This window comes from Limanda limanda, chromosome 6, assembly GCF_963576545.1.
Source record: "Limanda limanda chromosome 6, fLimLim1.1, whole genome shotgun sequence".
NCBI classification, from domain to species: Eukaryota; Metazoa; Chordata; class Actinopteri; order Pleuronectiformes; family Pleuronectidae; genus Limanda; species Limanda limanda.
In genome coordinates, this window is record NC_083641.1 from 20322103 (window position 1) to 20345241 (window position 23139).

At 42.2% G+C, this 23139-nt stretch overlaps 1 protein-coding gene across 1 annotated transcript; it reads right to left on the reverse strand.

Moving 5' to 3' along the window:
- Nucleotides 1-13479: 13479 nt before the first annotated feature.
- LOC133003693 (extracellular calcium-sensing receptor-like) lies at nt 13480-18363 on the reverse strand. Its single transcript, XM_061073484.1, has 9 exons — nt 18230-18363; nt 17232-17532; nt 16846-17135; nt 16290-16593; nt 15728-15731; nt 15498-15697; nt 15185-15406; nt 14977-15100; nt 13480-14384 (listed from the first exon to the last, which is right to left on the reverse strand). The coding sequence occupies exons 1-9, from the start codon at nt 18358-18360 to the stop codon at nt 13480-13482; spliced, it is 2481 nt and encodes an 826-aa protein (XP_060929467.1). The 5' UTR covers nt 18361-18363.
- Between the last annotated feature and the right edge of the window lie 4776 nt (nt 18364-23139).

Genomic DNA, 23139 nt, shown 5'->3' on the forward strand with positions numbered 1-23139 from the left:
TTTTTTAGTCCCACCATGATTATCAGATTAAACTAAAACAATATAGATGTGTTTATTGTAAAGACTGACATGTTGTTTATTATTACAATTAAATAAAGTGTTTTTTTCTTGAATAATATATTTGTTAATTTCCTGGGACAAGAACACTGTTAAGCAGTAATTTTTTAGGAAGAAATAAAGCAATGTTCAACTCTACTTTTGTCAGTAACTACTTGTGCAACTAACTAACAAAAAAAATTACTTACATTTCATCAGGCCCGCTACTTATTACTATGATTTCTTTGATAACTACAGGCTGAAAGAGGAGACGTCATCTAACATTATAAGTGAATCTGTGGATCAGTGTTAGCCCACACAACAGTCCAAAGTCTAATTCAAGTGGTTTCTTCTGGACAATATGGATATGACTTCTCCTTTCTTAAAGCATGTGACAAAAATATATAACTCAGTTGTCGTCTATATGAGAACTTTACCAACATCAGTGTCCAGAAATCGTTGTCAACTAAAGCACTTATAGGTAAATTCTGGGAAACAGTGAAATCATTTCCCACTGTTGAGTCTACTCTTTGTTCAACTTTTTACGCCATCATAGTGATAATAGTGACCAGTGGTGGGAAGTGGTATTTGTTAACTACAGTTTGGCCTACATGTGTAGTCAAAAGCCTAAGGTCGCATATCCTTTTTTCTGGAGAAAAATAGAGCCTCCAAGACTCAGTCTCACAAGAGTCAACCACTATTGGTCACTCTGGGCCCCATGACCTATGAGGTCACCAAGCCAATAATAGGCCAGGTCTCCCCTCTCTACTGTCTCTTTCCATGCACCTCTCCGAAGGGGCACATGCTCTTCCTCGATTCCTCTTTTCTACACCACACCCTGAGAGGACAAGGGTGTCCAGCTCACTCTTTCCGATTCCTCTTTTCACATAGCCATCTCCTGGCGGAGAGGTGCAGCTTGTAGCTCATCTCTCCAAGGTAACCACCTCGCAATCCAAGCTCTACCAACCTTCAATCAGCGACACGAGGTCCTGCTAAACAATGAACAGCAAAACCACTGCACCGCACAGCAGAACCACAATGGCTTCACAGAACTTTGAACAGCACAGCAACTTTTTTTCCCTTTCCATGGACGGGTAACACAACTGGGCTTAATAATCATACTCAGCTAAGCAAAGACGGATTATTCGATTCCTTGTGATGTTTATAAGTTTGATTTGTGTTGATTTTGGAAGCACGCTCACTCACACAGACACACGCATACTCACATACACATCTTTATATATTAAGTAAACTTTTAGTTATATGTGTTTTTATACTCTATTATCTTCATAATTAATGTTTTTCTTTCACAAATGTTTTTTCATTAATGTTGCATAAGTGAATTTAGCCAACCTCTAAACTGTCGAGACCTATATATCCTTCAGCTTAGCTAACTATATATTTATGGTTATTCCGGTTATAGTTATTAATTTGATTGTTAAACAGCCCATATTATGAAAATGCCACCTTTGTAGTGCTTCTACACGTTAATTTGGGTATCTGGCATGTCTACCGTCCCAAAAACTGTGGAAAAGCACAACTTCCGCGATTTGTTGTGGTTCCTCTCTGTCAGAAACTGTATGCTTGAGTGCGTCCTATGGGATTATTGTAAATCCCTACGTCACTTCTCGCCATAGAACACTCCCCGATAGCTCTATCCAGTCCCCCACCACCACTCGACCCACCAATGGATGGAACCACCGTAGATTTAAGAACCACCCACTTCATTGACGGTCCATCGGTGTGCGCCGCCATTGCATTCTTGCAAGCCTTGGAAACACGTGAAACGACTTCGACTATTAATAACGTTATTGAACAATTCATTGCGGATGGCTGGCGAGTCTTAGCGAGAAGACGGCGTCGGAGGCCACGGTGAGCGGTGTTCGCACGGCAGGTTCGTGTGTGTTGTGCTCTCTTCACGCTGTTTGCCTCTCCTCCGTCGTCTCTTCCCGTTCTCGTCTCTACATATGCCGGGCAGGAGCTAACTTGCAGCTGCGTTAGCTCGCGCTGTAGCCTCCTGCCTCCGTTACCGTAGCTAACTCCCGGCGAGGCTAGGTTAGCTCCGGCACATGTACCAACTCCTGCTACATATGCCGGGTTAGAGCTAACTTGCAGCTACGTTAGCATGCTCCGTAGCCTCCTGCCTCCGTTACACTCAACTGCTGAGGGAAGTCGCGCGGAAGATGTTGTTGTCATAATGTGCGGGAATAGAACGATTTGTCACTACCAGCCCTAGTTGGGGAAAATGTATCCTTGTATGCATGACAGTTGTACAAACATGAATAACATTGCTGATTTTGGTGTTTAGGCAGGCACATCTGCTTACGGTGCTAGGCTACATGACGTAGCATGCCAGACGGATCCACCAGAGAAACGTACATTTGGCACGCAGCTTTCTGTGAAAACACTGCGACCTCACTACAAAAGTACAGGTTTGTTTACCCTCAGTTACTTCGTCATGTCATTGATTGTGTCTCCGTGTTAAAGTTATAACAGCATCTCATTTGTTGTGACTCCACGGATACTGACTGTGTGTTTTATCATAGCCACACAGACAGCTGTGCCCTGCAATGATGTCGGAGTTGGGACCTCAGCTGTGGCCTTCAAAGCATCACAGCCATTCCTAACATCGACCCCAATGAAGAGGCCTAGCAAGAGACCTCGCTTGGAGGAGGAAGAGGACAACCCAAGTTCTTCAAGTTTGGACTTCGGAGAGCCACACTGACTGACTCAGCAGATGTGACGTGAGTGACTCAATAGTCAATAGTGAGTGACTGTTCATAAGACACCCACATATATTGTATATGAAAACTGCCTCCTGGAGCTGTTTGAGGTGTGTCCTGTGTGTCGGCGGGTGTCAGATGTGCAAACAAGAAGGGTTGGGACATTCCTCTCTGTAGAACAAAAGTGCCCATACTGTGAGTTCTACAGAAAATGGAATAGCCAGCCTCTTCTTGGTAGCACTCCTGGTGGGAACATCCAACTCTCAGCTGCAGTGTATGCCACTGGTGCATCTTTCTTCAAACTGGAGAAGGTAATTGTTCATTGACTTTACCTTAATTCACAACTTAATTCACTTGTAGTAAATAATTTGATCATAGGATATTATCATCTGAATTTGAGGAGGGAAATTGTATATATTAGTTCAGTGGTTTATACACACACAATTCGAAAAGCATTACTAAAGCAAAGAGTCCTGTGTCTTTTTTGAACTCAGATCTTCCGGGCAATGCAGTTGAGGATGTTTCATTACGACACATTTCGAAGGCACGCCCGGTCGTACATCGAGCCTGCAATGGTGCACAGTTGGACAACAGCGCAGGACGGCATGTTGGACCAGTTAAGTCATCAACAGAAAGTCATCCTAGGTGGTGACTTGAGGGCTGACTCACCAGGTACGTAATACTGACTGTTATTTACAAATCATATAATGCCATGTGAAATGACATATAAAGTACAATAACAACTACTTGCATCTCTTTTTAAAGGACATTGTGCCAAGTTTGGCAGTTACACAGTGATGGACCTCAAGACCAACACTATCATTGATCTGCAGCTGGTTCAGGTGAGTTACATAAACTCCAACTAAACAAAGTTATTGAAAATGTGTCATATTTCCATGGCAAATTTCAGATGGAAAAGCAGTGTCTTCATTCAAGAGTATGCAGGGAACTCATAACAACATAGCAATATTGCTTCAACAAGATGTTGTTGAAAAAGTACAACACAGCTCTAGCTTACAGATCCTATAACTACTTACAGGGCTGGAGAGCAGGGGCGTCGTTAGGCCTGTTTTAGGGGGGCTGAAGCTCCCCTAAAATGTTCTTCAGCCCCCCCAAATAATTTTTGGGATTTTTTTTTTTTTTTTTTAATTAAACTATTTTACACATGGACAAGTCATGGACAAGCTGCGCTGGCTTTCTCACTCTGCCAAGTAACGTCTCTCATCAAGACAGCAGGATTACAGCCAAGGAGTTTAGCTCATAGTAAATGATGCACAGAGTGAAATTGTAAGTACAGGTGGTTACAGAATGTGGCTATCTGTAGTTGTTAATGATTGTTACCTGCTTAAATTTAGGTTTACCTGAAGCAAATGAAAGGGAATATTGTAATAAGCTATGTTAACACTAAGCTAGCTAGCTAGCTATTTTGTTAGAAAATGTCTCCAGTGAGCAAGAGTTTGAACGAGCAAATTTGAAATGTAAGAAATAACTATCGACAGCTCTCTATTCTTTGCATTAATATCTATCTCTAGTATTTTAAAACAATAATATCAGTGCCTATATAATGTTGTTGTTTATATCAGTTAATGCTAGTGAAAACTAAATGTCATAGTGTCCCTCATAACGCTATTGTAGCGGTATATCATCCAATTCATTGACCAGATGGATATAAGAAGATTCTTTAGCAGAGGTGACAGATAACTTCTGTTATCTTATACTGAATGATTGCAAGCAAAGATACAGAGAAAAATCACACTCTTTCTGATTGAACCAATCTATGAACTGTCTGAAACAATGGATATCCGCAGCCCCAAAGGAGCCCAAAAAAAATTGGCGCGCGCTGTGCGCGCAAACATTTACCTTCCTTAGGGGCTAAGCCCCCCCTTTCTTTCAATCCTAGAAACGCCCCTGCTGGAGAGTAAGCGCATCTAAACAATGACATAAAAGATTATCCACAGGAGTCTGTCTGTAGGGTCAGACGTGAGCCGTTAGATGTGTAGTCAGCCTCAGCCCTCTCCAGACAGAGGCAGAGTCGTTGGCTGAGAACTTTTGTTTAGCTTCTCTCACCTACTTGCTAAACCTGTATTTCGACTCTGTAAACCTGACTCTGACTCCGCTCCTGAATGACAGCGATCCAGAATGTTGTCCTCTCTGGGAGGGCATTTAATAAATTATTTTAGCATTTTCAAATAATAAAAAAGCAATGAAATAGATTCACTGACATTGTTCAATATGTGAACAAAGTCCAGAAATAAAGCTGTTCAACCTTTTCTTTATAATCAGAGCAATGAAGTCGGAGGGAGTTACCACATGGAGAAAGAGGGTCTGAAAAGGAGCCTTGCTCTCTTGGAGGCACGAGGTGTGACTCTGGATTGCATTGTCACAGACCGCCACCCTCAATTCCAAAAATTCCTGAGGGAGGCCAACATCACACAATACTATGATGTTTGGCACATGGAAAAAGGTATTATTTCCTGTTTTGTACCAGGTGGCTCATCAGGCTAAGAAAGTCCCTGTTCACATGTGAAAACTCTATGTTGGTTAATGTAGGTATGCTTTGTCCACACACCACTTTTGTTCATTATCAAAGTCGTGGAGCACATCAATAATTAGCACAAACTGGTGATGTACTTATTCTAAAACCAGAGCAGAAAGTTCACATAATTGGCAATTTTTTAATTAATTTACTCACTCACACAATACATTGAAGGCATGCCCTGTTTGGAACACTACTTAGACCTTATGTGGGGATTAATTTTGTTTTTAATATATAACATAATATATATTTCAATACTTAATTTCTGAGTTGTATAATGTGTTCTGTTTATTTATTTTGTCTTGTTTGAGTTGTTATGGTTCATTTATTTATTGTTCATCTGTAGTATGTACCCTCAATCAGGGCATTGCTGCAAAAGAGCCGTGTGCTCAGTCAATTCTCCCAGATTAAGTAATGATGATGATCATAATATGTTTGTGCATGACAAAAATTTTATTTTTATTTTTAGGACTGTCCAAGAAACTGGTCAAGATTTCCAAGGACAAAGAACGTGTGAAACTAAAGAAGTGGCTTCGCAGCATAAAAAACCACATCTACTGGACAGCGGCTATGTCAACTTCAGGGCCAGAGAGAGTGGCAAAGTGGACCTCCATCCTCAACCATGTCCAAGACATCCACTCCCATGAAGAACCCTGTTTTCCCCCAGTGTTTGCATCCGCAACACACTTCAAGGGACAAGAGCAAATGGTTGACAGCAGGTATGTTCACCAAATTTGCATTGCAAATGTAAGGCTTGTGTGTTTATAAAACAAACCAAGTTTTAAGTTTTTCCCTGTTTTTTTTTCAGGGACACCAGCCTTCTGCAGATTGGAGAAGGTGTTGACCAACAAGAGGGTTCTGAAAGATGTGGGGAAGCTGAGCCCTCACTACCAGACCTCGTCGTTGGAGTCTTTCCACAGCGTCATTCTGCGTTTTGCACCAAAAAATGTTGTCTTTCCTTTTCTTGGAATGTTATGCAGATAACAGTACGTTTATTTTTTCAAAGAAATGTACACCTAGTATTTATTATACAAACTGTTATACACGCATACACAGATGCTCTTATACATATTATTTTCTCCCCAAAGACTGTACCTGGCAGCCCTGCATTTCAATGAAAATGCTGGCCGTCCCCAAGCAACAAGTTCAACTGGTGAGCCGCTGTTTAAAGTGAGCTTACCAAAATACAAGAAGGGCGAATGCACAGCAAAGCCGGTGAAAGCAGAGGCAACCTTCCGTGAGTGTCACAGGCTTTATTTTAAATTCCACAAAGTCAAACAATGTACAAACAGTATGTGAAACATAACCAACATATCAATTAACTGCTGTCTTGAAATGGTCCTCACGATAAATAGATCAATATAATTATAAAAAGAAAATAAATACAAAAAAGTGCAAAATGTACAACTTTTTTTTCCGATTTGTATTACAGATTACGTGGATTACCTGTTGGACCTCATCTTTGATAAGGTTTTTCAGGACCCGGCCCCATATGTGAATGAGGTGCTGAAGATCTCAATACCCGAGGATCTCTCCGCTCAGTATGAGAAACCTGACAAGCAGGAAGTTGTAGACAGATATGTGTCAAGGTTCAATGAAGGGCAGGTCTGAACCCCGTATACCTTCGGTGAGCATCAGGGAACACTCTGCGGATCTTGAGAACCACGCAGGAGGGCAGGACCATCCTGACACTCCGGCCCAGGTAGCCCCAACACCAGCTAACAAAGCTTCGGTACGCCAAATACCTGTAACGGCTGAGCAAAGTTTACATTGTAGTTAGAGAATAAAAGGTGACAGACAAATATAAAGTGTTCCTTTGTTTACAGTATGGCTACCAATGGCACAAAGTGTATTTTTGTAATCAATGTTTTTGTTATACTTGGTATTTTTTGTATTTATTACCTATGTACTAGCCAGTACAATTAATAACTATGTTTAAAAAGCTCTGTGGCATTCTTTCTAGCAATGTTTCTGACAATAAAAGTATATAGAAACAGTTGTGTGCTGTTAGTGTTTGATATGTAACATGTCAACAATTGACACGTGTAAGATGAGCAGTTAGCAAAGTAATACAGAGGGAAGAGTATTTTATTGTATTTTATTCCTCAGTCATATTTTTATTGCAGAAATGACTGATAACGCATGCATTAAAAAAAACAACTTACTGCTCTATTCCTCTCAGACGTAAAGGCCCATAATCTGCCCTATAGATGTTGAATGCATTCTGTAGTGAGAACACATTCAAACACACAGGTTCAAGGCATGGATGATCCACCATGCATGTTGTCTGGTTCTGAAGCTGCAGAAGTCTTCTTGTAACCTTGAATATTGAAAGTGTTAGTGACATGGAATATAAAACTTGAGTACGTCGAATATGACTGCATATTTACAAAGTCATTCACAAAGACTTCTACCTGTGGTATCTCCCTGCAGCATACGTTCTCAGGCTCCGTAGGCATTTGAGCACACTGGTCACAAGTACACCTGTATAAACAAAGAGTTTTAGAAAGTGATAACTCTGCAGGTAAAGTTTATTTGAGCGTTGTGCTCATATTACAGACATAAGTCATCAAATACAACGATTTAATAAGAAAACAATGTTTAACCGCAATTAATGGAGGTAAAAACGTTAGGTCCTACACCTGCTTGGTGAACTACTTTTGTTGGATAACAATTTAGTTTACAGATGGAGCTTTACTCATGTAGCAATTATCTTTATGGCGTTCCCATTACCTGTATTACATAAACACTTTTCACATACAGTAACTTACATAAACACACTGTATTTGTTTAATACTCCTACATGCACACACTATTTACTTACTCCAGTGATTTTCAACCTTTTTTAATTAATTAAACAGTCGGATTCCCCTGGTCCGCACCAGTTGTAAGTCAGCTGCTAGGCGCCAGCTGAGGCCGGAGGGTCCCCCCAGCGGGGCCCAACACGCGTCCAGAGTCGCCGCCTTTGGCAGCCATAACCGGTCCCCTTCTTCCTCACCAGCGACGTACATCGACCCGCGGTCCAAGAGAGAGACAGCTCCTGCACCAGCGACGCCGTGAGGCGCCGCGGACGAGGACCCCACAGCACATCTGACGATCTCTCAAGGCACACTAGTGTGCAGCGCGCACACTGGTTGAAAATCACTGACGTACTCGAGTCACTATCATCACTATGCTCTCAACACCGATAACAAGTCCTAAGCCAATGTAAAACAAAAAAAATAAATGTAGTGACAAAGTTTACTTACCATTCAGAAACGTCCTGTTGAGCCCTAAGTTCTCTAACTTGTTCTGGGTCCTCTTCCTGTTCAGGGTCTGACTCTGGCTCAAAACGATATGGTTGCAAGACACTATATTGGTCTGCAGCAGCCATCATTCTAAGGAGGTAATGGATGTCTCTGAGAGCAACCGGTGAACACCTCTTGTTACCGAGGGGGGAGGTGGCAGGTGGGAGGGGGGAGAGGGGAGAAGTGGGGGGGGCACTCAAAAGAAGTCAATCTGAGGAGGACTGTTTTTGACAGGGTAACAAGGTGCTGTTTTACATGATCCTTGTGGTATTTTGACCAAAAACTGTTACAGACATTTCATTAAGACCCCAAGGAACCATATCAACTGTGGTAAAATGGGCATATGATGGGACCTTTAATCAGAGTTGAAGGGTGATGCCCGAGGTAACTTTGATCAATTAAAGTTATTATTTAATATTAATATTTTTAATATTAATATTCAATATTTTATTTAGATTTATTGATTGCCGAAAGGCATACCATGTTATGGTATCATTTTTAATGCATTATTGCACAACATTACTGAACAACATTGAGTGTTTATTTTCCTGATGACTTTTACTCGATACATTTGAACACATATAAGAAGTACTTTCTACTTTTTTATATTCTCAAAACTGACTTGTTACTTGGGCACGTTTCACCTCTCTCGCGCTCATTCGCATGCCCCCTGCCTCGGGAGATACGCAGGCCTGGCGGCTTGTTTGCCGTCGAGGAGCAGCGCGAGACCCTAAGCGTCCGTTGTTTGGTCTGGCTGCCTCGGTCGACCGGGGTCGGTACCGGTAAAGATGCCTCCGCAGGTTCACCTTCAGAAACTTTGTTACAAGTTTGACCCCCTATAGATTATCAAGTCTGATCGTCTTCTTTGCGCTCCGCCAGGGCAATGACCAACTCTGGCAAGGCCAATCCGAAAGACCTCACTAAACCATTGTTGTGCAATTGTAGTAGACTTGACGTTGGCTCATTATTAATAATCATGAAATATGATTATTAAAATAATAAAAATTATTTTTTTAAATAATTAAAAATGATAAAGCTATCAATTAAGAATAGTAAAATAATTAATTAGAAATGATACGGTTATCAATTAAGAATAGTTAAATAATCAATGAAAACAATAAAATTATCAATTAAGAATGGTCCAATCTGTAATTATTACTTATCGTCACGGGCACCACCCTGGTTACAGGGACCAACAATTCAATTTGTAAAGATCAGTCTCAGTTTATAAAAGTTAAATCAATGATCTCAATATTTAATCTAAATGATTATATAATAAACAATGAAGGGTTTAAGTTCAAGCACAGGCTATCATAATCCAGCTGAATTCACCCACATGTGGACAAATAATCACAAGATACAGATACTTTAATTACGTAAAGGATTTATTAAACAGGAGAAAATAAAGTTAATGTTATTCAATGAGTCTTCATTTAACAAACTCCAATATTTCAAAGATAACAAAAGCAGCAGCACTTATCACAATTTAGAACACACATGTAAAACCAATGGTCTGTGTGTGTGTGTGTGTGTGTGTGTGTGTGTGTGTGTGTGTGTGTGTGTGTGTGTGTGTGTGAGAGAGAGAAAGGGGGAGTTGCAATGACATTTGACGCAGTCACGTGGTGACGTAGTCTGGTCGAATTCAAGATGGCGGTACCTTCACGTTATTCAAAATGGAGGCCTATGTTAATGAAAACGTGAGGCCGAAGCCAAAATGGCGGTGGGCCATGTGAGTTACACAAAGGAATCTTCAGACAAAGAGATTATTATCTCTGCTTGTTTTTTTGCGCTGAATGGCGTTGAGATGCGTTCAGGCTCTCTAAGTCTAGATTTATTTATGTTACATGAAATGTGTGAATGCAGATCGGAACGTGTGTGTAAGCAAGTTTAGGAGAAGAGAGAGAGAGAGAGAGAGAGAGAGAGAGAAAGAACATGCAAGGAAAGATCAAAGAAGCTCTCAAAAACTGAGAGCTTCTCAGTTTTTGAGAGCTTCTCTGATCTTTTTGGGCCCCGAGTTTACCACTCGGGGCCCAAATTAGCGTTGTGCACCGATGTTTTGATCGGTAAAGCCTCTGTAAACTTGGTCGCACGTTAACAGTGCGGCCGGGAACGTTTCGTCGCGGCGCGGTGGCACTTTAACATTAAACTCGGCCGTAACACCGGAACCGGAAATGCCAGATCGTCACAGCTACAAGTAGACACTGAGGTCTCAAACAAAACAATACACTCAAATTTTAAATGACACCCTAAGTATTAAAACTAGTCTCTGCCCAGACAATATAGCCTCTTACTGTAACCGTGGCTTTGTGGGGGGTATTGCGTCCAGCGCGGATTTTCCCGGAGGGTCCAGTGAATCTTGTGGTCTCTCAAGAGCTTGCTCCGGTGGTTGGAGTGGGGACACGGAGCTCAGCTGCTGGACCGGAAAGGAGCAGATTTTCTCGTGCTACCGTGACGGGATGAAACTTAGTCCTTCTGCAGGGATGAACGGCTGTTTGGAGCCGTTTGTAGTTTGTGGAAAGTAAAGTCTGTGTGAAACTCGGCCTGCCGAGTGACTTCCTGTTGCGCGGCCTTTCAAGTTAAAATAACAAAAGTCATATCAAAATAAAACGTCGACTGAAGATAAAAAAAAAAGAAAAGAAAATGAAATGAAACAAACGTCTGTGATTGCCCCCTATAGCAGCTAGAAAATCTGGAAAGACCCGGGGGGGTCTTGGTTGAAGTCTTTAGCAGGGAAAATGGCAGAGTTTTCTGTGAGAGTGGAAACTGGTAGAACTTGTTTCAGCTTGGCCTGTTTTATTGGTCTTTGTCTGGTCAGCACTCTGGACTCTTGCCCAACACCATCCAATGGGGAGTAGCTACGTGTGTACAAAGGGCTGGGACTTAATCAACGCAAGCACATCCCCCATCCATTTATTATCCAGGTGCTCATGCAGGAGCTCGGTTCAGTTCAGTCTTTATTATTCGGTCTGAAATTTGGCAGCAAAACTAGACTGGGTCCAGTGATTTTGTCTTCTCTGTACTGGCAATGTGCAGGTTATTAACAAAAGAGGAAAACTATCCTATTATGTGTGCCTAGAACTTGTTTCCTTTTGCTGAGTTATCATAAGGGGCATTGTGTGTCATTCCTGCTACTGATTAGAAAGTGTTCTTAGGCACTTCCTAGCACTTATAATTTTTAAGTTTGGTACTTGTACTTTTAATTTTGATACTTAAGTACATTTCAACACCAGATACTTTTGATACTAAAGCATATTTAATATGAGCTACTTTTGCTCAAGTCATTTTCTTACAGGTGACTTTTACCGGTTTCACTTTCAGTTAAGATATCTGTTCTTTTACTCAAGTATAGCTTTCAAGTACTTAATACACTTATGGTTTTAGTTTGGCTGTTTGCTTCAAATTTTGTGTAGAATTAATTTTAATTAACTTGGACCTGCATCTTGCTGTGCTCCTGAATTTGTGTCCACCTGCACCATACTCTGAACACATGAGCATTGATATATGTTTTGCCTTGAGGTATTTTGATCTGTGAAAAGAGAGGAAATGAAAAAAGAAATGATAAATGCTTTTGAACTGATTGAAAAAACTTATTTCAGCAAAGCTGTTGTTATTAGGTCATTTTTAATGGTTGCCCTTCATCTGTGAATTTGAGAACCCCCGAAAATAATTTGGTATATTGCTGTATACTCTCTATATTGAACATGACAGATTCACATCTATGTAAGGTTAATATTTGTCTGGGTTTGTTTTATCAACACCATGACAACGTTTGATGATTATCCATAAAAAATAAAGCATACAATTCAATCACTAACAGGATTCTATGGTCATTTAACACCTGAACGAAAACATGTACGAAATTGAATTTGACCATTTTCAATGCATTATCGTCATCAGAGAATGCTTTTTATTTTCTATTATTAAATCTTCAAAGTATATGTTCCCACCCGGCTGTCCCTTCTTCAGACTTACGGTACTTAAACTCAAGCAGTGAAACAGGAACTGAGTAGTTTCCTTTGTTCACATTCTCTGCTTACGGCTGATGAGTAACTATGATGCTGCAGTTGTCCTACACAGAGAACTTTTGCCCTGGGGCGAAAACCCAGCTGAGCTGAGGATTTTAAATGTGTGGAGGAAATCAACTCACTGTGAGATCCAACAAGAGAGGAAACATGAAATTGTGAAGGGAATTATTGATATTTTGTCGAAGTTTGAAAATTACCCTCCACCATGGTTAACAAAACAGACCCGAGAAAGGGGATTGGTTGACTGCTTCCATCTAGTGGTCATATCCACAGCTGATCCACAGTTTTGCATAGTTTATGTTTTACTTAAATTGACAGAATATAGGCCACTCTTTCTCGTGCAGAATTCACCCTTCACATAAGAATATCTTTTTCTTTCAAATAAACCAGATTATTGTCACTATGTAATGAGATTGGCCCATATGAAACACGAATGAAAACATCAACCTTTTCCAATCAATGCATAAACTGAAGGATCGGCTATGGCTCAGGAGGTAAAGATGGGTTTGATTCCCGTCTCCCTCATTCCACACACGCCAAGGCATCATCGGGCAAGACGCTGAACCCGAAAGACAGCTGATGTCAGTGTATGAAGGATGTGTTTTATTACACCACATCTAACATTCTATGATTTGCAATTAGTTTTTATGTTTTAGAGGAAAGACAAAACTCTTATTTTTGTTGCAAAACTTTGTTAAGTTTATTTCAAATTTTCAGCACAAAATGTAAATTATTTGTAAAATTAGAAAACAAAAGATTTTAAACACGAAAGTTACAATTTATGAAAAAGCATGCAAATGTAAATATTCACACAAACTAGGTGAATAACTATTGTGTGGAGCCATCATAAATATTCCTAGAGCTCAGATGTACTAGGATTCATTCTTGTTCATCAAATGTTTCTTGGTGTTCTTTTCGGGCTTAAACAATATGATGTAACACTTTGGAGCAAATATGCACAGGATTAATCCAAAGCTGGAGGCCAGGATTGCAAATATCTCCACAGCCACAGTGAATTTACCAGGAGAGCTGACGTAAGCTGGAATAAAAGTGATCCAGACGGCACAGAATATCAACATGCTGAACGTTATGAGCTTTGCCTCATTAAAATTATCAGGGAGCTTCCGAGCTAGGACGGCTAACACGAAGCAAAAGAAGGCCAACAGGCCTATGTACCCGAGCACAGCCCAGAACCCAATGGCTGAACCCAACGCACACTCCAGGATGATTCTCTCCTTGTATGTGGTCAGGTTTTTCATTGGAAAAGGGGGACTGACAACCAACCAAATGATACATATTAGAACTTGAATAAACGTGAAGGACACCACAGTCATTCTTTGCTGCGGAGGGCCGAACCATTTCATGATGTTGCGACCTGGAAGTGTTGCTTTAAAGGCCATTAACACCACTATAGTTTTCACAAGAACACAAGATATGCAAAGGACGAAGGTGATGCCAAACGCAGTGTGTCGTAGCATGCAGGACCACTCAGAGGGCGCTCCCATGAAAGTTAGTGAACATAAGAAACACAAAGTCAGCGAGAACAGCAGCAGGAAGCTCAGCTCAGAGTTGTTCGCCCGGACGATCGGAGACGTCCTGTGACGAAAGAATACGGCCGCTGTTAAGATGGCGAGAAACGCGCCGCCAACAGAGAACGCAGCCAGGATGATTCCCAGGACCTCATGGATGGAGAGAAACTCTACAGGCTTAGGGAGACACGTGTTTCTCTCTGCGTTGGACCAGAACTCGTCAGAGCAGGGGAAGCAATCAGGTGAATCTGAAAAAATAAATGAAGAAAAACTCTTTCAGCAGCCTTATATTTGCTGTTAACTTTATATAATGAATACTAGGTGCTGGACAGAGGTCACGAAAACCCGACAATTCGAAGTGTCCATAAATGAAATGTTAAAATAAGTGGGAGGTGGAAGAAAACAATAATGGTTTGAAAGAAAACCACACCCAAATATAACAAGAAATAAAATATAAAAACCTTCACTACTGTTTATTATTAGTATAACATTGACAACTGATCAAATTATAAAGAAATTCCCTACAGACAGACAAGAGATATAATGTTCACGACACCAACATTATTATGAGGCCACCAATGACCTTGACATTTGAGGTTTGGCTCCCAAATCAAATCAGTACATCATTAAGTCCAAGTGAACATTTGTGCCAAATGTTAAAAGGTTCTCTAAAGCTATTCTTGAAATATGTGTTGACAATAATGGGGCGTACATTAAATAACCCCAAAACATAATGCTTCCAGCAGAGACCCTTCCACAGACCCGCTTTGTCCGAAATGTTACCTACAAGTTGGTGGGTGCATCAACTGGTGTTGAACATTCCTCGTGTCCTTATTTTACCTGTAGCATTGCTAATCTCTCCCTCAGGACATGGTACACAGTCATAGCAGCAGATGGGTTTCCCTCTCTGCAGCACTTTACGAGTTCCTACAGGGCAGCTGTCCGTGCACACTGAAGCAGGCACCTGTCACACAGACAGAAACAAACTCACACAGATATCATACTATGGCTACACAGCTGGTATAAGTGTTACCTTTTGGCTCCTCACCTGTGTGCCACCCTCCATCCACGTGAAGTTCCTGATGATGTGGAATTCCTGGCCGACCGGCAGCGACGCATTGTAGTGCCCGACTGTCACCAACTCAATGCTGCCACTCGCTCTTCTTTGCCAGTTGACCAGCTCATATGTGGCCACAGGGTCTCCATTGGCATCAAACGACACATCATAACCGTTTTTGGAAAAACTGACTTTCTTCAGCTCAGTAAGAACCTGTGAAGATGAAATGGAATAAGACAGGAAGTAAATAATGTAAAGTACATTTTCATCTTGGTACGTATGTGACGTATTTGTTTGGACCGACCTGTTTGGACTCTATCCTGGTGAGTTTGTCACACTCTCTTTTAGAGTTAGTTTTCTGGCACACTGCGGTATGAATGGCATGAGCTATTGCATAAACAGCCTTGTACACCATGTTGGTGATGCGGAGCTGAGACGTGTCGGTGTACGGGCTCTGGAGCGTCTGTATGTCTTCAGTTCCATCACATAGACTCTCTCCTGTGGCTGCACCTAAAAACACAACGAGGAAGAGACTGGGCTAATTACTTATTATCATTTACATTTATGAAAATAATGATAATTATTTTCTTGAAACTCACCCTACCTGTATTAATATTAACAAAACAAGAACATGAATATGATATTATCATAGTATTATGCTGTATTGTACTGTTCCATTATAATTATATATCATTATGATTATTATCGCTGATATTACTGCACATTATTATTAGTATGAAGCATGCACACTGTCAGTATCCTTTTAAATAACTTTATTATATTCTTAATGTTCTCCATTTAGTTTACGTTTCATCTATGTTTAGTTATCTTACTTGTCTTCTATTTTTCACTTATTTAATGTCTATTTCATTATTACCTAGTACCTTATATTTTCAGCTTGCTTATTTATACCTTATGTATTTGAAATATATGTTTAGTCATCTCATTTATTTTTCATGTATCTTTGATGTTAATTGTGAACCACAAATTAATAAAAGTTAGTAACCAAGCAGCTCCACAAATTGTGACAATCAACCACACAATACAACTGATAGTGTCACTAATGTTCTATGAGCAAAAAACAAGTCAGCACAACTTCCTCACTCTGGTCCAGCCTGCAGTCAAATTCACTCTCCCAGAACTCAGTCAGCACCGGGGACGCAGACACTTTGGTGGGGGGCAGATCCAGCAGGAAGTCCCTCAGGCCGGGAATGACAGCTTGCTGGATGCCAATTCCGATGGCCCCGGCACAGAAGGAGAACCTCAGCAGCTGTGAGTCAGTCACCCAGCCCTCGCTTCCTAACCACTGACGAGGAGGAGAAGGCTCTCGGGACAGCTCCTCCAACAGGATCCTCATGTCTCCAGAGGCTACGAAGGCCACAATAACTGTCGCTGTCGACCTGGAGAGATGATGTAATGCATAATGCACACAGTAAATATGGATAAGGATTTTTAAACCAGCAAACATGGGAACTTCAGTGTTTTGAAAGTAAAGATTTTCAATTAGTATTTTTATTAAGGCCTATAATATCAATAAACAAAACAACACGAATAGTCAGTTATTATTAAGTATTATTACATTGTTTTGGGTTTGCACTCTCTTAATAAAATAATTTCCTATATTCTAATGTTGTGGGACTGAATGTATTTACCTGCGGATCACTTCAGCCACTCTCTGGATCTTGCTGCGCGGGTTGTTGCGGTAGAAAGACTCAGAGTACTCCACGCAGATGCCCTCTCTGTGCGCTGCTTCCAGGAAAGACGCCATGCCGTTGTTGCCATAGTCCGAATCCGAGCGTACAGCACCGATCCACGTCCAGCCGAAGTGTTTGACCAGTTTGGCCAGCGCGTCGGCCTGGTACTTGTCACTGGGGATCGTCCTGAAGAAACTCGGGTACTGCTTCTTGTTTGAGAGGCAGGCGCACGTGGCAAAGTGGCTCACCTGGAGCAACACAGTGGGATTCTTCGTCTCCAAAAACAACTGTGAATAGCACTAGTTTATAATTAATGAATTGAGAAGAAACACAAATAGATTTACTTGAGGGATGTTAAAGGGCCCAAGGACGCGCGACATGCTGATGGATGGCGTGGAGCCGGACTCGCCAACGATGGCCATCACCATTCCGGACTGGGAGCAGTTGTGGTCGTTGCCGAGGCTGAACTCCGGATCCTGACCGTTGGAGAGCTGGAAGGCCAGACGCACCGCCATCGGCACTGAGGCGCACGAGTCGTAGATGTGGTAACCGAGCGTGACGCCCGGCAGCAGGTTAGAGCTGTTGTTGATCTCCTCAATGGCAAAGATCATGGCGCGTGAGAAGCGCAGCTCATGGGAGTCGATGCTACACAGGCACACATATATGTGAGCATGTTGTTGTTCACATAGAATGGGATCACATGTTTTAATGGGAAAACCACAGGCCTAAGAATAATACTAATAATACGAACAGGAGTACTACTACCAATAATAGTTATAATAATAATCACAATTATCATCTTAGCCTATAATGGAACAATTTACAGGCATACTAATTGTCCTAATAATACCACTACTAATGAAAATAGTACTACTAGTACTACTACTACAACAACTAATAATGAAAATAATTATAATAATAACTTGCTTTTACAATGTGCTTCACAGAGGAACCAAATCAAAAACAAGAAAATCATACCTCATCATAGATAACATCATAATAGGAATAGCCCAATAATAATACTTCTACTACAAATACTAGTCATTCAAATAATATCTATAATTTATAGACATACCAGTCAAAAATTCACAAAAGATTAAATGCATGACAATGGACAACTAATTTCACACAACTAATGACAACTAAATTCATATTCATCTGTTCTTAATCAGTGAAATATTTATAAAAAAGATGTTGAAAGCAACTGGTTTCATTTAAGAAACACAAATCATAATCGTCTCTGCTATAGCCACACATTTAGAATATAACACATGTAACTTAACGTAAAAAATTAACACGGTCCAACATCCTTTTATACCCCATTTCTCCCTGTTATACAAACCTCCCCGTGCACCTCAGAGGCTCAGGCATTGTGGTGTAGTTATATCTCACTGTGTTCATGTAGTAGTGAATGGAGAAAACCCCCCCAACCACATAGTCCCCATCCATTGAGAAGGCAGGTGGATGAGCCATACCCTGCAGCTTACACTTGATCCCAGCCCCGCTCAAACCAAGAGCAGAGTTCAGCTCAAACAGACCCAGAACCCATAAAAGGCAAACAAAGACAGCTGAGATCCACATCATCCCCCAAGTGTGTGAATGTGAGCAGTAAGTGTGTAATCACTGCTTATATAGCTTTTCAGATTAAAGATTCCCTCCTACTGTACGTCATCTTACTGTACATCACAGAGAGGATGTCCTTGCTGTGTATTTTTCAGTTCCTTAGCCTTAAGCACTTTATAACCTTCACTGAGTGCCTCTGTTTCTCTTCAACTCTTGTTAAATTACCATTTAAAACAAACAAGGCCCAACATTTCACGCACTCGTGGATATCAGTCTTCTAAATGTGCCAGATTTTTTTTCCATTGAGAGCCATGAATTATTCCCTGGGAAATTGGTGAAAATTTCCCAAAACACTTAATCTCACATTGTCAGAGTTGGTGGTTGGAAAAAAGCCTTGATCACACTTTCACCTGATCCGCAACTTAATTGAATGTGTCCTTTTCTTTGCTCATGTCCCATCATTCCACAAAGATTTGTTAAAACCTGGTTCAATGGTTTTTCATGTAAGCTTCTAAAAAAACAGACAAATGGACAGGGGAGAAAACTTAACCTCCTTGGTGGAGGTAACTAGGCAACCACATAATTATAACTAATACCCAAAACAGAAACTAACTTAAAATATAGTATGATACCTGCAACTCAAAACGCAGTGATTCAAACAATTATTGAAAAGAAATGAATAAATAAAATAAGTAATTATTTTAATTTGAATTATTACATCATTTAGTATTTTAAAGGAAACCACACTTGAATCATGAGTTCACCCGAAACACTAGTAAATGTGCAATTGTTTACTTCAGCTTAACTAATTGATTGTAGAGTTGTACTTTTAATTGACGGATCACCAATTCCTCTCTACAAGGAGGTTTATTATAGTGTGAGAGAACAAATCCCAGACATGGGGGACTCGAGTCACATGACTTGACTCGAGTCAGACTCGAGTCGCAAATTTGAGGACTTGAGACTTGCTTGAATTACACTGATAAAAGACTCGACTTGACTTAGACTTGGTCTTCATGACTTGAGACTTGACTTAGACTTGAGACAGATGACTCGAAATGACTCAACTTTTTAAAAGTTAGATTAAGTTAGAAATTATGTTTTATTTATATATTTAGCCTATATATTTTATTTTGAAAAAGGATCGGGTGATTTTACAGTGCAATGAATGTACGCATCTAGGGTGATCGCGCGCTGCACGGACAAACTGCCGCTGCGTGAGCAGGTCAACACAGGAGCAGCAGTCATGGAGGCGGCAAGACCAAAAATAATTAAATTTGGGTTCAACGATTACATTGTCGATGAGAATAAGAAAAAGAGGACAGCGGTATGCAAGGTCTGCAGCTCAAAAATCAGTGACACGATCGCCACCACATCCAACTTCATCCGTCACTACAAAACCCACAAAAAAAGGTAAGCTACGTGACTGTCTTTTAGCTAGCTGTACGGCTGTTACAAAGCTAACGTTTGCTAACACTTAGGCCTACATATCTTAAATTGACCGTGGCTAGAAGGCTATCTATAACCTAATGTCTTCTCAATAAAATGCGCAGTAAAAGTGTCTTTAGCTAACTTATTGGCTGGTCAAATGGGTCAGACGTTAACTAGAAAGGTAACGGTTGCTAACATGAATTCCAACACAGTAGTTTATTAAGCTAACATTACGAGCAAGTCAGTGCATATTTATGCACGCTGATTAACGGCCGCGACTCGCGGATTGCCACTGCAGATTAACGTGTCACTTCAAGTTTTTGAGAGAGAGAGAGAGAGAGAGAGAGAGAGCGAGTGTGTGTGTGTGTGTGAGTGAGTGAGTGAGTGTGTGTGTGTGTGTGCGTGTGTGTGTGTGTGTGAGAGCGAGAGTTTGAGAAAAACTATGAGTGAAGAGAGTGTATTTCTATGTGTTTGATTGATGGTTGTGTAACACTGATATTGAAAATCCTGTATGCCAGGGAATTTAAGGGAATTTGGTTTGATAGATTTGAGGCTCTATTTTATTTTCTGTCTTATTTAAAGCCTTTTCACTCTTACATTTATTTATTTTTTAATATGTAATACAAGCAGATGAAGTTATTAACACATTATTACCTTACAGTGTAAAGAAAGAAAGAGGAGTGGAGAATATATATATATATATATATATATATGAATATTATACATTTATCCTAAAGTCAATATTTCTCTCGGGAAATTTAACTCACATTTTAATTTGACTTGTCATAAGCCCTATAAAAACTGCATCCCACATTGCATATTAACAGATTTTGTTTAAATGTATGAACATTTCAGTGCATTTTAAAAGAGCCAATTTGTTAAGGTTTGTTAGATCTAGGACCCCACAGCAGACACGGAACGAGAAGTAGAGGTTAAGTAAATAAAGTTTATTTCCAGGTAACATGGAAACAGGTTGTAGTGGCAGTAATCTGGCTTGTAGATCCCGAGTGGAAGCGAGAAGCGGCGAGGCACACGACGGTCGACAACATAGTATAATCCGGCGCCGGAGTGGAGAGCGAGCCAGGCATATATGGAGGAGATAATGATGATTGGAATCCGGTGTGCCTCATCTGCCGTCGCCAGGAGCCACACCACGCCCCCTGACACACACAACACACAGGAGGAACACAACAGAGAAGGAAGAGAAACAAAACAACAACAACTCACAACCCACAATCCTCACAGTACCCCGCCCTCAATGGACGCCGCCTGGCGGCCGGCCCGGCCTGTCCGGGTAACGAGCATAAAAGTCATTAAGGATGTCAGCGTCCAAAATAAGGGAACGTGACACCCATTGTCTCTCCTCTGGGCCATATCCCTCCCAGTCCACGAGGTATTGATAACCACGACCACGCCGGCGTACGTCCAAGATCTTATTAACAGTATAAGCCGGGTGGCCGTCTATGATAAGGGTGGGTGGAGGAAGCTCAGCAGGAGGGCTTAGAGGACTGGTGGACACTGGCTTGAGGAGAGAGACGTGGAATGTGGGATGAACCTTCAAAGACAAGGGGAGTTTAAGTCTCACCGCACAAGGATTTATGATGCGATCCACCTCGAATGGACCAATATATCTCGGAGTCAGTTTACGGGATTCGGTCTGGAGAGGCAGATCCCGGGAAGATAACCAAACCATCTGTCCAGGTTGGTAGTCCGGAGCAGGGATGCGGTGACGGTCAGCCACTCGCTGATTGCGGGCTGCCGTACGGACGAGGGCTGCCCGGGCCTCGCGCCAGACCCGACGAGCACGCTGCAGATGCTCCTCCACGGATGGCACTGCCACGTCAGCTTCCTGGGATGGGAAGAGAGGAGGTTGGAAACCATTACAAACCATGAATGGCGACATACCTGTGGCGGAGCAGACCAGGGAGTTGTGCGCATATTCGATCCAGGAGAGGTGTGTGGCCCAGGAAACCGGATGTAGAGCTGACACACAGCGTAGGGCTGACCCCAGATCCTGGTTAGCCCGTTCTGTCTGGCCGTTGGACTGCGGATGGTAACCGGATGACAAGCTGACCGACGCCCCCACCGCTTGGCAGAACGCCTTCCACGTCCTCGCGGCGAACTGAGGACCCCTGTCCGATACGATGTCCACCGGGATGCCATGCAGCCGGAAAACGTGCACGACCAGCAGGTTTGCTGTCTCCAGGGCGGATGGAAGTTTGGATAGCGGGATGAAGTGTGCCGCCTTAGAGAAGCGGTCAACGATGGTAAGGACAACAGTATTGCCTTCAGAGGGAGGAAGACCCGTGATGAAGTCCACCGCGATGTGCGACCAGGGGCGGTGAGGGATGGGTAAGGGGCGCAGCAGTCCCGCAGGGGCCTGATGAGAAGCCTTGCTTCGGGCGCAGACAGAACAGGCAGCGACGAATTCTCTGGTATCCGCCGCCATGGAGGGCCACCAGAAACGTTGTTGCAGCAGAGCCAGGGTCCGACGGGCACCAGGATGACAGGCAATCCGCGAGGAGTGTCCCCACTGCAGAACTGGAGACCTGACGACCTCAGGAACGAACAACCTGTTCGGTGGACAGCCTTGCGGAACCGGCTGGTCCCTCTGGGCCCCCTGGACCACACCCTCGATCTCCCACCCGGCTGCTCCCACCACGCAGGCAGAAGGCAGGATGGTGTCTCCGGACGTGTCATCCATAGGAAGAGCAAACTGACGTGACAGCGCGTCCGGCTTGATGTTCTTGGATCCAGGCCGGTAGGTGAGTGTAAATTGAAAACGTCCCAGGAAAAGTGCCCACCGGGCCTGGCGAGAGTTGAGCCTACGAGCAGAACGGAGATAAGACAGGTTTTTATGATCGGTCCACACAATGAAAGGTAGCGTAGATCCCTCAAGCCAGTGCCTCCACTCCTGCAGAGCCAGGACAACCGCCAGCAACTCCCGGTTACCAACGTCATAGTTTCTCTCCGCAGGTGAGAGCTGGCGGGAGAAGAAGGCACACGGGTGCTCCTTCTGGTCGGTGGTGGTACGCTGCGACAGCACGGCTCCCACCCCGGAGTCAGAGGCATCCACCTCCACCACAAACTGTAACGCAGGGTCAGGGTGAACAAGAACAGGTGCCGATGAAAACAAACACTTAAGTTTAGCAAACGCCCCCTCAGCTGTAGGAGACCACTTAAAAGGAATCTTGATCGAAGTCAGCTGCGTCAGAGGTGTAGCAACAATACTATAGTCTCGGATAAATCTGCGGTAGA